This window comes from Bombina bombina, chromosome 7 (genome assembly GCF_027579735.1).
Source record: "Bombina bombina isolate aBomBom1 chromosome 7, aBomBom1.pri, whole genome shotgun sequence".
In the NCBI taxonomy this organism is placed as follows: Eukaryota; Metazoa; Chordata; class Amphibia; order Anura; family Bombinatoridae; genus Bombina; species Bombina bombina.
The window spans coordinates 236,053,995-236,070,741 of NC_069505.1; the positions used below are offsets into that span (position 1 = coordinate 236,053,995).

The window sequence follows — 16,747 nt, forward strand, 5'->3', positions numbered from 1 at the left end:
CTAACGCTGGTTTTAGGCTACCGCCGGTATTTGGAGTCAGTGATTAAAGGGTCTAACGCTCACTTTTCAGCCGCGACTTTTCCATACCGCAGATCCCCCTACGCCATTTGCGTATCCTATCTTTTCAATGGGATCTTTCTAACGCCGGTATTTAGAGTCGTTTCTGAAGTGAGCGTTAGAGGTCTAACGACAAAATTCCAGCCGCCTGAAAATAGCAGGAGTTAAGAGCTTTCTGGCTAACGCCGGTTCATAAAGCTCTTAACTACTGTACCCTAAAGTACACTAACACCCATAAACTACCTATGTACCCCTAAACCGAGCTCCCCCCACATCGCCGCCACTCGATTAAAATTTTTAACCCCTAATCTGCCGACCGCCACCTACGTTATACTTATGTACCCCTAATCTGCTGCCCCTAACACCGCCGACCCCTGTATTACATTTATTAACCCCTAACCTGCCCCCCACAACGTCGCCGCCAGCTACTTAAAATAATTAACCCCTAATCTTCCGACCGCAAAGCGCCGCCACCTACGTTATCCCTATGTACCCCTAATCTGCTACCCCTAACACCGCCGACCCCTATATTATATTTATTAACCCCTAATCTGCCCCCCTCAACGTCGCCGACACCTGCCTACACTTATTAACCCCTAATCTGCCGAGCGGACCTGAGCGCTACTATAATAAAGTTATTAACCCCTAATCCGCCTCACTAACCCTATCATAAATAGTATTAACCCCTAATCTGCCCTCCCTAACATCGCCGACACCTAACTTCAATTATTAACCCCTAATCTGCCGACCGGAGCTCACAGCTACTCTAATAAATGTATTAACCCCTAAAGCTAAGTCTAACCCTAACACTAACACCCTAACACTAACACCCCCCCTAAATTAAATATAATTTTAATCTAACGAAATAAATTATCTCTTATTAAATAACTTATTCCTATTTAAAGCTAAATACTTACCTGTAAAATAAATCCTAATATAGCTACAATATAAATTATAATTATATTATAGCTATTTTAGGATTAATATTTATTTTACAGGCAACTTTGTAATTATTTTAACCAGGTGCAATAGCTATTACATAGTTAAGAACTATTTAATAGTTGCCTAGTTAAAATAATAACAAATTTACCTGTAAAATAAATCCTAACCTAAGATATAATTAAACCTAACACTACCCTATCAATAAATTAATTAAATAAACTACCTACAATTAACCTAACACTACACTATCAATAAATTAATTAAACACAATTGCTACAAATAAATACAATTAAATAAACTAGCTAAAGTACAAAAAATAAAAAAGAACTAAGTTACAAAAAATAATAAAATATTTACAAACATAAGAAAAATATTACAACAATTTTAAACTAATTACACCTACTCTAAGCCCCCTAATAAAATAACAAAGCCCCCCAAAATAAAAAATTCCCTACCCTATTCTAAATTAAAAAAGTTACAAGCTCTTTTACCTTACCAGCCCTGAACAGGGCCCTTTGCGGGGCATGCCCCAAGGATTTCAGCTCTTTTGCCTGTAAAAAAAAAACATACCATACCCCCCCCCCCCCCAACATTACAACCCACCACCCACATACCCCTAATCTAACCCAAACCCCCCTTAAATAAACCTAACACTAAGCCCCTGAAGATCTTCCTACCTTGTCTTCACCATACCAGGTTCACCGATCCGTCCTGGCTCCAACATCTTCATCCAACCCAAGCGGGGGTTGGCGATCCATCATCCGGTGCTGAAGAGGTCCAGAAGAGGCTTCAAAGTCTTCCTACTATCCGGCAAGAAGAGGACATCCGGACCGGCAAACATCTTCTCCAAGCGGCATCTTCAATCTTCTTCCATCCGGTGCGGAGCGGGTCCATCTTGAAGCAGGCGACGCGGATCCATCCTCTTCTTCCGTTGTCTCCCGACGAATGACGGTTCCTTTAAGGGACGTCATCCAAGATGGCGTCCCTCGAATTCCGATTGGCTGATAGGATTCTATCAGCCAATCGGAATTAAGGTAGGAATTTTCTGATTGGCTGATGGAATCAGCCAATCAGAATCAAGTTCAATCCGATTGGCTGATCCAATCAGCCAATCAGATTGAGCTTGCATTCTATTGGCTGTTCCGATCAGCCAATAGAATGCGAGCTCAATCTGATTGGCTGATTGGATTATTAGGGGGCTTAGAGTAGGTGTAATTAGTTTAAAATTGTTGTAATATTTTTCTTATGTTTGTAAATATTTTATTATTTTTTGTAACTTAGTTCTTTTTTATTTTTTGTACTTTAGCTAGTTTATTTAATTGTATTTATTTGTAGCAATTGTGTTTAATTAATTTATTGATAGTGTAGTGTTAGGTTAATTGTAGGTAATTGTAGGTAGTTTATTTAATTAATTTATTGATAGGGTAGTGTTAGGTTTAATTATATCTTAGGTTAGGATTTATTTTACAGGTAAATTTGTTATTATTTTAACTAGGTAACTATTAAATAGTTCTTAACTATGTAATAGCTATTGCACCTGGTTAAAATAATTACAAAGTTGCCTGTAAAATAAATATTAATCCTAAAATAGCTATAATATAATTATAATTTATATTGTAGCTATATTAGGATTTATTTTACAGGTAAGTATTTAGCTTTAAATAGGAATAAGTTATTTAATAAGAGATAATTATATTTAATTTAGGGGGGGTGTTAGTGTTAGGGTTAGACTTAGCTTTAGGGGTTAATACATTTATTAAAGTAGCGGTGAGGTCCGCTCGGCAGATTAGGGGTTAATAATTGAAGGTAGGTGTCGGCGATGTTAGGGAGGGCAGATTAGGGGTTAATACTATTTATGATAGGGTTAGTGAGGCGGATTAGGGGTTAATAACTTTATTATAGTAGCGCTCAGGTCCGCTCGGCAGATTAGGGGTTAATAAGTGTAGGCAGGTGTCGGCGACGTGGAGGGGGGCAGATTAGGGGTTAATAAATATAATATAGGGGTCAGCGATGTTAGGGCAGCAGATTAGGGGTACATAGGGATAACGTAGGTTGCGGCGGTTTACGGAGCGGCAGATTAGGGGTTAAAAAAAATATGCAGGTGTCAGCGATAGCGGGGGCGGCAGATTAGGGGTTAATAAGTGTAAGGTTAGGGGTGTTTAGACTCGGGGTACATGTTAGAGTGTTAGGTGCAGACGTAGGAAGTGTTTCCCCATAGGAAACAATGGGGCTGCGTTAGGAGCTGAACGCTGCTTTTTTGCAGGTGTTAGGTTTTTTTTCAGCTCAAACAGCCCCATTGTTTCCTATGGGAGAATCGTGCACGAGCACGTTTTTGAGGCCGGCCGCGTCCGTAAGCAACTCTGGTATCGAGAGTTGCATTTGCGGTAAAAATGCTCTACGCTCCTTTTTTGGAGCCTAACGCAGCATTTGTTTAAACTCTCGATACCAGAGTTAAATTTATGGTGCGGCCAGAAAAAAGCCTGCGGAGCGTTAACAGCCCTTTTACCGCCGAAATCCAAATCTAGGCCTCAGAGTAAAAATCCACATAGTGAAACAACTTATACAACAACAACATGCATGCATTAATTTATGTTGCCCTCCTCTCCTGTAATGTAACCATGAGTTTTCCCATTCTGAGGATGTGCACGTGGCAGACTTCCCCAGTCTAATCCTGACACATATCTAAGTGGCCTCAGCAGAGATTAATAGATAAAGTTTCTATACTAGAGCGGTTAGCTGTCCTGAGTATTCCAAATACAGCGAATGATGGATGGAACTCGCTATTGAAAAACAAGGTGTTAATATTCATCCGATGTGTTCATTTATTTCAAGACTGCAGAAAAAAAGTTTAAACAACATGGTGTTTACTGTCCCTTTAAACATGATTCACGCAGCTTTAAAAAACTTTGATTTATTCCTATTATCAAATGTGCATCTTTCTCTAACTCCATGAGATCATACTGGCTCTGTACTGTGCACTATATATCGAACATTGTTACAAACACTGCTGACATATAGTGCTCAATACATGTGCACTTTCCTAAGCCTACCATAGTATGCTCTCTCTCTCTCTGAAAATGTCCCTTTAAGTTTCAAAAGAAAAAAAAAAAAGCCGAAAGACCCCTAGCCAAGTGCAAAGAGATGATCCAATCTAACCTTCCTTAGCTGCCAGTAATTACATAGAACAGTGCAGACACTGACCCCTTCTTTAGGAGTCCCAGAGACATAGCAGGACTAGCTGACACTCATGGGACAGGCTGATGAAACACCAGAGGCATAGCAGGACTAGCTGACACTCATGGGACAGGCTGATGAAACACCAGAGGCATAGCAGGACTAGCTGACACTCATGGGACAGGCTGATGAAACACCAGAGGCATAGCAGGACTAGCTGACACTCATGGGACAGGCTGATGAAACACCAGAGGCATAGCAGGACTAGCTGACACTCATGGGACAGGCTGATGAAACACCAGAGGCATAGCAGGACTAGCTGACACTCATGGGACAGGCTGATGAAACACCAGAGGCATAGCAGGACTAGCTGACACTCATGGGACAGGCTGATGAAACACTGGGCAGCTGGGAACCCTATCAGATATATGTAATACATTCTAATGGTCCTAAGTACAACAAAATGGATTAGCTCTAGAACAAAGTTGGCTTTAGAGAAAAGTGTAAATGTGCCTATCTTACAGCTGAACGTTTATCTCCGTTACCCAAACAGCATTATAAATAGAATGTAAGCGCAATTACCTCTCCGTATCACATAAATAAGTGCGAGTCAGCGACGATATAAGTAATCTGCCATCTATATAGTCCAGTTGAGTCACACAGGAGTCAACGCTTGTGATAACCTGTACCGGGAACATAACAAAAGCTGCGGCTGCCTGTGTAATGAAGTGGGAAGAGATAAGGAATCATGTTCATCACTTTACAATTCATTTATTAAAGGGCAAGTAGATTCATACACACATATACAGTGTGTATATATATATATATATATATATATATATATATATATATATATATATATATATATATATATATATATATATATATATATATATATATATATACACACACACACAGTATATATAAATAATAAAAAGAACATTATTTAATAAATAAAATATTTGCTGCTTAAAAAAGAAAAAAAGGTACAGATGGTTGTTTTGATTTTGAAATAAACAACATTTCCTTTAAGGGGCATTAAAAATAAAATGTAACTCCAAAAAAAGTGTTTCAGTTACACAAAAAAACATCATTATTTATTTAGCCTGCTTTTTTGTCATTTAAATCTAGAAACAAGAGAATAATTATTTAATAGGTGGATAAGTGACATCCCTACAGATTGATCAGTTTGATAAATCCAGGCAATGCAAACATTTTAAGCAAACATGGATTCCATATATAGATACATCAGAAGATCATTGTAAAGAGAATATTTTGTATTTAGTAAACTAGTGAATATTTAAGGATGTCTTTATAAAAATCCTTCACTCAGCCAATAGGTGCCCTTTTATCTTAGTGTGAAGCACTGTATATGTATCCTGTTATCTTTTGTCTTTACTCTTTTCATTAATATTTTATTATAAAAGAAAAAAAAAAATCTAAAAAACTGTAGTTTTCCAAATGTCCCCAGAAAGGCCGCCGTGCATTCTGTAGAATCTAGTGAACCAACTATGCAGCACAGTAGTTATTGCTTGATATATGCAGGAGATAAGATAAACACTGGAGATTTTATGCAAAATAAATGTGATAGTAAAATACACAAAGTGAATCGTGAAAAAAGTTCAAATATAAGGATATGTGAATCTTCTACGAAAGGTCTCTTCACTCTTCTATGGTCCTCCGTGTGTTCTCAAAGAAAAGGAAACAAGATATGCAACATAGTGTAACTCTGTAACCACTTTTAGTTTAACAATTCTGCTTGTTTAACGAGTGATTACTCACATTTGTTGGAGCTTATAGCCAAGCTCAGGGTAAGGCGCACTCCCACTTTATACTGGTGCGAAAACAGTACTCTCAGGCAAATCTTATAAAAGCAAACATTTATTAAAATACATAAAAAGCGTCACAAATGCTTTTACAACACCTCTTACAAAGGGAAACTGAGTAATAATAACTGTAAAATTACTCAAAAGAGTAGATGCCAGTCCTGGATGGAGATGGATGGACAAGCAGAATCTTAACCGCTTAGAACCACCACTTCCCAGTGCCAGAAAGACCGCTCCTCCCTCAGGTGAATAAGCAGATGTAGAGACGCAAGAGAGTGTCAATTCCGACGTACGTTTCGCTGGATCAGCTTTTTCAAGGAATACAGTGCGCATGTCCATGAGTCCTTTTAAACCTCTAATTGATGACAAAAATGGAAACTTGAAGTCTGTCCCTCCATCTTGAAAAAGGGCATCTCTTTCAGAGTGTTGTTACCATACTTATTCTCCCAATCATAGGTCTTTTTATTTGTCCAAATAGATTTGTGTATATATATATATATATATATATATATATATATATATATATATATATATATATATATATATATATATATTGGTTAAGATAAAACAACATATTACAATGATTCATTACTATGAAATACCATCTATCGTAATATTTTTGATTGTAAAATAAGACATCCAATCTTTACTCACTTACAAAGTATACATTTTTTTCCCCTTCTTTTTATATTAAATGGTTAATTTCATTATTCCAGATACTAATGTATGAATATTCATATTGGTAACCAATTCATGTATATATACATATTCAGATCCACTTGATCCATTAGAAACAATATATTCCATCTAGTGGTCTTATATTGTAATAACAATCTCCCTTTTGTGTATACACACTCTTACATTTATATTCGTATACCTATTTTGTATACAAGGTATATACTGCACTGCTTTAATATATTATATATTACATTTCTAGTGTCTTCTTCTTACTACAACTTGTTGAGGTTTTTATATACCATTCACAGAAAAAACTTTCACAGAAAGTGATGGATTTCGAAATCCTTATTTAGTCCATTAGGAATGAAGCTATCCATAGTGTGTATCCACTTCATTTTTAACTGACCCAGACTGTTCTGAATATCTCCTCCCCTCCAATTGTGTTCTAATCTTCTGATACCTAGGAATTCCAGATCACCTACCTTCCTGTTATGTTTTCTATCAAAGTGTGCAGACACAGTATGGTTTTGATATCCCTTCTCAATGTTGTAGATATGTTCGTTTAATCTAGTTTTTAAAAGTCTTGAGGTACGTCCTATATAGATTAAATTACAAGAACAGCATAAAAGGTAGATAACATTTTTACTGTTACAGGTAATGAACTGATTAATATCATATTCTTTCTTATGATCAGCTGAATAAAATGTATTACACAGTTTTGCGGTCTTTTTCATCATTTTACATGCATTACAGTATTGGCATTTTCTAAAACCTATTTGAGATGGTAATAGCCAGTTTTTCATGTTACCATTTTTGGCCAGTTCTTTGTTGCTATGGGAAAGTTGTAATTTCAGATTCAGAACTTTTTTTGAACATCACATTTGGATCATCAGCTAAAAATTCAACTAAACTAGAATCCCTTGAGAGTATACCCCAATGCTTCTGAATTATCTTCCTCAACTCACTGCTTTGTGTACTGTGTTGAAAAATCAACCTATTGGCAAGATTATTATGTGACCCTCCCATATTGTTTTTATCTTTCATTTTATATTTCAATAACTCAGTCCTGTCCATATTTGTTACTACTTCTATTTTCTCTTCTAAAAATGTATTTGAATATTCTTTTTCTAAAAATCTTTCTTTTAGGATTGCTTATCCTAAAAGAAAGATTTTTAGAAAAAGAATATTCAAATACATTTTTAGAAGTGCAGTATATACCTTGTACACAAAATAAAGGTAACAAAAGGCAGAGTGCAGCAGACGAAATAAATAAAAGTCCAAACTTTATTACAAATGAGTTAAAAGTCCACAACATCCATGGGAACAGTGAGTGAGACACAGTCACTTGTGCAAAACGGCTGACATGTTTCGACCCTCAGGTCGTAATCATAGCTGTTTAAGGAAACACCTTACAACCTATTTAAGGGAGTAGGTTACATCTCATTGGTTAAAAGATAATGAATTAAAAATTCAACAAGGTGTGTCAATAGGTAATTTCATTGCCTGCTCATACAATTTTAAACTCCTGCTTCCACAATTTAAAGAGCCCTATACAAAAGATGCTTTATATTAAAGTGTAGATAAGTCACTGGATAAACCAGTTAGGGAAAATACATAGGTAAATAAATTGACATTGTGTTAAATATTCATAGTATGCATTATATATCATATACAATACTAAATTTGTTAAATATAGAAATACTAGAGTTTTGAGAATGGGACATAAGTGAACTGAATCACTAAATGACTATTGGAAATAGTGAGCTGAATATCAATGCATGATGATAAACATCTTGTTTAAGAAAAATATTTAAAGTAAACCATAAAGCAAGTAAAGCAAATAAAGTGTGAAAATATATTGGTTTACATGACAAAAATCTTTGTATACTATTCATGATTCATATATATAGCTCACTATGGTATACATATGAGAATAACAAAATATATATATATATACATATACACACACACACAGATATATATTTAGCTCACTATGGTATACATATGAGAATAACAAAAAATAGAAATGGAGATAGCAATAGCAAATGTGGTTCTTGCACAAAAGCAAATTGAAAATGAATGTAAATACAAATGTAAATGTAAATACGCTGCAGAAGAGGGAGATAACCATCGGACAAAAGCCCCAAAAATGACAACTATTTCCAGAAATTGATTAAGTCATATTCTGAGTTAAGGCCATTTGGAACCCTAGTTTGGAGCTTGAAAATCCAGTACATCTCCCTCTTCTGTAGCAACTTCTCTCGGTCGCCACCTCTAGGTGGACAGAGAACCCTCTCTATAGCTTGCCATCTAAAAAGTATTGATGTTATTGTCATGGCAGCGGGCAAAATGTCTAACGAGTGGGGTGCTAGCCTCACCTGCCTGTATTGTAGACAGGTGGTTTCTGATGCGAACTTTTACCTCGTTAGTGGTGAGGCCTACATATTGTAGGTGGCACGATGTACAGGTGAGCAAGTATATCACATATGAGGTAGTACATTTCAAACAACTGGTGATTGGGAAAGTTTCCCCTGTAACCTCTGATCTAAATATGTTAGAAGCGGTGATATACTCACAAACCCGACATTTTTGTCTGCACTTGTAAAGGCCCTTTTGTGTAAGCCATGAACTAGTTGTTTTGTCAAGTTCTGGTAATGATGATGGTGATAGAGTATTTGCTAGAGTACGTGTTCTCCGATAGGAACAACGTAGTCCGTTTTTCACACATTTTTCCAGTTTGTCATCAGCGGACAAGAAGTTAAAATGTTTTTTAACAATGCTGCATATCTCTTGATATTGTGCACTAAACTCTGTAACAAATGTAATGCCCTGAGAGTCAGTATTGAGTTTTCTGGATGTCATAGACTGTTCTTTAATTAGTTCATGTCTATCAATACTCTGAACTTGTCTCTTTGCTTTATGTATGATTTTGTCAGGGTAGTTGTAGTAAGAAGAAGACACTAGAAATGTAATATATAATATATTAAAGCAGTGCAGTATATACCTTGTATACAAAAACAGAATTTATGTTTACCTGATAAATTTCTTTCTCCAACGGTGTGTCCGGTCCACGGCGTCATCCTTACTTGTGGGATATTCTCTTCCCCAACAGGAAATGGCAAAGAGCCCAGCAAAGCTGGTCACATGATCCCTCCTAGGCTCCGCCTACCCCAGTCATTCGACCGACGTTAAGGAGGAATAATAGCATAGGAGAAACCATATGGTACCGTGGTGACTGTAGTTAAAGAAAATAAATTATCAGACCTGATTAAAAAACCAGGGCGGGCCGTGGACCGGACACACCGTTGGAGAAAGAAATTTATCAGGTAAACATAAATTCTGTTTTCTCCAACATAGGTGTGTCCGGTCCACGGCGTCATCCTTACTTGTGGGAACCAATACCAAAGCTTTAGGACACGGATGAAGGGAGGGAGCAAATCAGGTCACCTAAATGGAAGGCACCACGGCTTGCAAAACCTTTCTCCCAAAAATAGCCTCAGAAGAAGCAAAAGTATCAAACTTGTAAAATTTGGTAAAAGTATGCAGTGAAGACCAAGTCGCTGCCCTACATATCTGATCAACAGAAGCCTCGTTCTTGAAGGCCCATGTGGAAGCCACAGCCCTAGTGGAATGAGCCGTGATTCTTTCGGGAGGCTGCCGTCCGGCAGTCTCGTAAGCCAATCTGATGATGCTTTTAATCCAAAAAGAGAGAGAGGTAGAAGTTGCTTTTTGACCTCTCCTTTTACCTGAATAAACAACAAACAGGGAAGATGTTTGTCTAAAATCCTTTGTAGCATCTAAATAGAATTTTAGAGCGCGAACAACATCCAAATTGTGCAACAAGCGTTCCTTCTTTGAAACTGGTTTCGGACACAGAGAAGGTACGATAATCTCCTGGTTAATGTTTTTGTTAGAAACAACTTTTGGAAGAAAACCAGGTTTAGTACGTAAAACCACCTTATCTGCATGGAACACCAGATAAGGAGGAGAACACTGCAGAGCAGATAATTCTGAAACTCTTCTAGCAGAAGAAATTGCAACTAAAAACAAAACTTTCCAAGATAATAACTTAATATCAACGGAATGTAAGGGTTCAAACGGAACCCCCTGAAGAACTGAAAGAACTAGATTGAGACTCCAAGGAGGAGTCAAAGGTTTGTAAACAGGCTTGATTCTAACCAGAGCCTGAACAAAGGCTTGAACATCTGGCACAGCTGCCAGTTTTTTGTGAAGTAACACCGACAAGGCAGAAATCTGTCCCTTCAGGGAACTTGCCGATAATCCTTTTTCCAATCCTTCTTGAAGGAAGGATAGAATCCTAGGAATCTTAACCTTGTCCCAAGGGAATCCTTTAGATTCACACCAACAGATATATTTTTTCCAAATTTTGTGGTAAATCTTTCTAGTTACAGGCTTTCTGGCCTGAACAAGAGTATCGATAACAGAATCTGAGAAACCTCGCTTCGATAAAATCAAGCGTTCAATCTCCAAGCAGTCAGCTGGAGTGAAACCAGATTCGGATGTTCGAACGGACCCTGAACAAGAAGGTCTCGTCTCAAAGGTAGCTTCCAAGGTGGAGCCGATGACATATTCACCAGATCTGCATACCAAGTCCTGCGTGGCCACGCAGGAGCTATCAAGATCACCGACGCCCTCTCCTGATTGATCCTGGCTACCAGCCTGGGGATGAGAGGAAACGGCGGGAACACATAAGCTAGTTTGAAGGTCCAAGGTGCTACTAGTGCATCCACTAGAGCCGCCTTGGGATCCCTGGATCTGGACCCGTAGCAAGGAACTTTGAAGTTCTGACGAGAGGCCATCAGATCCATGTCTGGAATGCCCCAAAGTTGAGTGACTTGGGCAAAGATTTCCGGATGGAGTTCCCACTCCCCCGGATGCAATGTCTGACGACTCAGAAAATCCGCTTCCCAATTTTCCACTCCCGGGATGTGGATAGCAGACAGGTGGCAGGAGTGAGACTCCGCCCATAGAATAATCTTGGTCACTTCTTCCATCGCTAGGGAACTCCTTGTTCCCCCCTGATGGTTGATGTACGCAACAGTCGTCATGTTGTCTGATTGAAACCGTATGAACTTGGTCCTCGCTAGCTGAGGCCAAGCCTTGAGAGCATTGAATATCGCTCTCAGTTCCAGAATATTTATCGGTAGAAGAGATTCTTCCCGAGACCAAAGACCCTGAGCTTTCAGGGATCCCCAGACCGCGCCCCAGCCCATCAGACTGGCGTCGGTCGTGACAATGACCCACTCTGGTCTGTGGAATGTCATCCCTCGTGACAGGTTGTCCAGGGACAGCCACCAACGGAGTGAGTCTCTGGTCCTCTGATTTACTTGTATCTTTGGAGACAAGTCTGTATAGTCCCCATTCCACTGACTGAGCATGCACAGTTGTAATGGTCTTAGATGAATGCGCGCAAAAGGAACTATGTCCATTGCCGCTACCATCAACCCGATCACTTCCATGCACTGAGCTACGGAAGGAAGAGGAACGGAATGAAGTATTCGACAAGAGTCCAGAAGCTTTGTCTTTCTGGCCTCTGTTAGAAAAATCCTCATTTCTGAGGAGTCTATAATTGTTCCCAAGAAGGGAACCCTTGTTGACGGGGATAGAGAACTCTTTTCCACGTTCACTTTCCAGCCGTGTGATCTGAGAAAGGCCAGGACGATGTCCGTGTGAGCCTTTGCTCGAGGGAGGGACGACGCTTGAATCAGAATGTCGTCCAGGTAAGGTACTACTGCAATGCCCCTTGGTCTTAGCACAGCTAGAAGGGACCCTAGTACCTTTGTGAAAATCCTTGGAGCAGTGGCTAATCCGAAAGGAAGCGCCACGAACTGGTAATGTTTGTCCAGGAATGCAAACCTTAGGAACCGATGATGTTCCTTATGGATAGGAATATGTAGATACGCATCCTTTAAATCCACCGTGGTCATGAATTGACCTTCCTGGATGGAAGGAAGGATAGTTCGAATGGTTTCCATCTTGAAAGATGGGACCTTGAGAAATTTGTTTAAGATCTTGAGATCTAGGATTGGTCTGAATGTTCCCTCTTTTTTGGGAACTATGAACAGATTGGAGTAGAACCCCATCCCTTGTTCTCTCAATGGAACAGGATGAATCACTCCCATTTTTAACAGGTCTTCTACACAATGTAAGAACGCCTGTCTTTTTATGTGGTCTGAAGACAACTGAGACCTGTGGAACCTTCCCCTTGGGGGAAGTCCCTTGAATTCCAGAAGATAACCCTGGGAGACTATTTCTAGCGCCCAAGGATCCAGAACATCTCTTGCCCAAGCCTGAGCGAAGAGAGAGAGTCTGCCCCCCACCAGATCCGGTCCCGGATCGGGGGCCGATATTTCATGCTGTCTTGGTAGCAGTGGCAGGTTTCTTTGCCTGCTTTCCCTTGTTCCAGCCTTGCATTGGTCTCCAAGCTGGCTTGGCCTGAGAAGTATTACCCTCTTGCTTAGAGGACGTAGCACCTTGGGCTGGTCCGTTTTTACGAAAGGGACGAAAATTAGGTCTATTTTTTGCCTTGAAAGGCCGATCCTGAGGAAGGGCATGGCCCTTACCCCCAGTGATATCAGAGATAATCTCTTTCAAGTCAGGACCAAACAGCGTTTTCCCCTTGAAAGGAATGTTTAGTAGCTTGTTCTTGGAAGACGCATCAGCCGACCAAGATTTCAACCAAAGCGCTCTGCGCGCCACAATAGCAAACCCAGAATTCTTAGCCGCTAACTTAGCCAATTGCAAAGAGGCGTCTAGAGTGAAAGAATTAGCCAATTTGAGAGCATTGACTCTGTCCATAATCTCCTCATAAGGAGGAGAGTCACTATCGAGCACCTTAATCAGTTCATCAAACCAGAAATATGCGGCTGTAGTGACAGGGACAATGCATGAAATGGGTTGTAGAAGGTAACCCTGCTGAACAAACATCTTTTTAAGCAAACCTTCTAATTTTTTATCCATAGGATCTTTGAAAGCACAACTATCCTCTATGGGAATAGTGGTGCGTTTGTTTAAAGTAGAAACCGCTCCCTCGACCTTGGGGACTGACTGCCATAAGTCCTTTCTGGGGTCGACCATAGGAAACAATTTTTTAAATATGGGGGGAGGGACGAAAGGAATACCGGGCCTTTCCCATTCTTTATTAACAATGTCCGCCACCCGCTTGGGTATAGGAAAAGCTTCTGGGAGCCCCGGCACCTCTAGGAACTTGTCCATTTTACATAGTTTCTCTGGGATGACCAAATTTTCACAATCATCCAGAGTGGATAATACCTCCTTAAGCAAAATGCGGAGATGTTCCAATTTAAATTTAAAAGTAATCACATCAGATTCAGCCTGCTGAGAAATGTTCCCTAAATCAGTAATTTCTCCCTCAGACAAAACCTCCCTGGCTCCCTCAGATTGGGTTAGGGGCCCTTCAGAGATATTAATATCAGCGTCGTCATGCTCTTCAGTAACTAAAACAGAGCATCCACGCTTACGCTGACAAGGGTTCATTTTGGCTAAAAATGTTTTTGACAGAATTATCCATTACAGCCGTTAATTGTTGCATAGTAAGGAGTATTGGCGCGCTAGATGTACTAGGGGCCTCCTGAGTGGGCAAGACTCGTGTAGACGAAGGAGGGAATGATGCAGTACCATGCTTACTCCCCTCACTTGAGGAATCATCTTGGGCATCATTGTCATTATCACATAAATCACATTTATTTAAATGAATAGGAATTCTGGCTTCCCCACATTCAGAACACAGTCTATCTGGTAGTTCAGACATGTTAAACAGGCATAAACTTGATAAGAAAGTACAAAAAACGTTTTGAAATAAAACCGTTACTGTCACTTTAAATTTTAAACTGAACACACTTTATTACTGCAATTGCGAAAAAACATGAAGGAATTGTTCAAAATTCACCAAACTTTCACCACAGTGTCTTAAAGCCTTGAAAATATTGCACACCAATTTTGGAAGCTTTAACCCTTAAAATAACGGAACCGGAGCCGTTTTAAGCTTTAACCCCTTTACAGTCCCTGGTATCTGCTTTGCTGAGACCCAACCAAACCCAAAGGGGAATACGATACCAAATGATGCCTTCAGAAGTCTTTTATCAGTATCAGAGCTCCTCTCACATGCGACTGCATGCCATGCCTCTCAAAAACAAGTGCGCAACACCGGCGCGAAAATGAGACTCTGCCTATGCTTTGGGAAAGCCCCTAAGAATAAGGTGTCTAAAACAGTGCCTGCCGATATAATTATATCAAAATACCCAGAATAAATGATTCCTCAAGGCTAAATAAGTGTTAATATCAATCGATTTAGCCCAAAAAATGTCTACAGTCTAAATAAGCCCTTGTGAAGCCCTTATTTACAATCGTAATAAACATGGCTTACCGGATCCCATAGGGAAAATGACAGCTTCCAGCATTACATCGTCTTGTTAGAATGTGTCATACCTCAAGCAGCAAAGGACTGCAAACTGTTCCCCCAACTGAAGTTAATGCTCTCAACAGTCCTGTGTGGAACAGCCATGGATTTTAGTTACGGTTGCTAAAATCATTTTCCTCATACAAACAGAATTCTTCATCTCTTTTCTGTTTCTGAGTAAATAGTACGTACCAGCACTATTTGAAAATAACAAACTCTTGATTGAATAATGAAAAACTACAGTTAAACACTAAAAAACTCTAAGCCATCTCCGTGGAGATGTTGCCTGTACAACGGCAAAGAGAATGACTGGGGTAGGCGGAGCCTAGGAGGGATCATGTGACCAGCTTTGCTGGGCTCTTTGCCATTTCCTGTTGGGGAAGAGAATATCCCACAAGTAAGGATGACGCCGTGGACCGGACACACCTATGTTGGAGAAATAGGTATACGAATATAAATGTATGAGTGTGTATACACAAAAGGGAGATTGTTATTACAATATAAGACCACTAGATGGAATATATTGTTTCTAATGGATCAAGTGGGTCTGAATATGTATATATACATGAATTGGTTACCAATATGAATATTCATACATTAGTATCTGGAATAATGAAATTAACCATTTAACATAAAAAGAAGGTGAAAAAATGTATACTTTGTAAGTGAGTAAAGATTGGATGTCTTATTTTACAATCAAAAATATTACGATAGATGGTATTTCATAGTAATGAATCATTGTAATATGTTGTTTTATCTTAACCAATATATATATATATATATATATATATATATATATATATATATATATATATATATATATATATATATATATACACAAATCTATTTGGACAAATAAAAAGACCTATGATTGGGAGAAAAAGGACTCATGGACATGCGCACTTTATTCCTTGAAAAAGCTGATCCAGCGAAACGTACGTCGGAATTGACACTCTTGCGTCTCTACATCTGCTTATTCACCTGAGGGAGGAGCGGTCTTTCTGGCACTGGGAAGTGGTGGTTCTAAGCGGTTAAGATTCTGCTTGTCCATCCATCTCCATCCAGGACTGGCATTTACTCTTTTGAGTAATTTTACAGTTATTATTACTCAGTTTCCCTTTGTAAGAGGTGTTGTAAAAGCATTTGTGACGCTTTTTATGTATTTTAATAAATGTTTGCTTTTATAAGATTTGCCTGAGAGTACTGTTTTCCCACCAGTATAAAGTGGGAGTGCGCATTACCCTGAGCTTGGCTATAAGCTCCAACAAATGTGAGTAATCACTCGTTAAACAAGCAGAATTGTTAAACTAAAAGTGGTTACAGAGTTACACTATGTTGCATATCTTGTTTCCTTTACTTTGAGAACACACGGAGGACCGTAGAAGAGTGAAGAGACCTTTCTTAGAAGATTCACATATCCTTATATTTGAACTTTTTTCACGATTCACTTTGTGTATTTTACTATCACATTTATTTTGCATTATTTTTTTCTGTTTGTGATTTTTGGTATATTTATTATATACTGGAGATTTTATACATTAGGATGTCTCTGGAATTAAATTTAATTTAAAAAAAAAGTTATTTTTTTTTTTTTATTTCTTATGCAGTAGAAGTGAAAACAGAAATATAT

General features: G+C 38.8%; 1 protein-coding gene across 1 annotated transcript in view; it reads right to left on the bottom strand.

The window, feature by feature from the left end:
* Positions 1-16,747, bottom strand: part of HPS5 (HPS5 biogenesis of lysosomal organelles complex 2 subunit 2) — a 182,174-nt gene that overhangs the window by 131,999 nt on the left and 33,428 nt on the right. Inside the window, exon 6 of the mRNA XM_053720662.1 lies at positions 4,756-4,889. Coding sequence (XP_053576637.1) covers positions 4,756-4,889 — 134 coding nt within the window. The remainder of the gene's footprint in view (positions 1-4,755; positions 4,890-16,747) is intronic.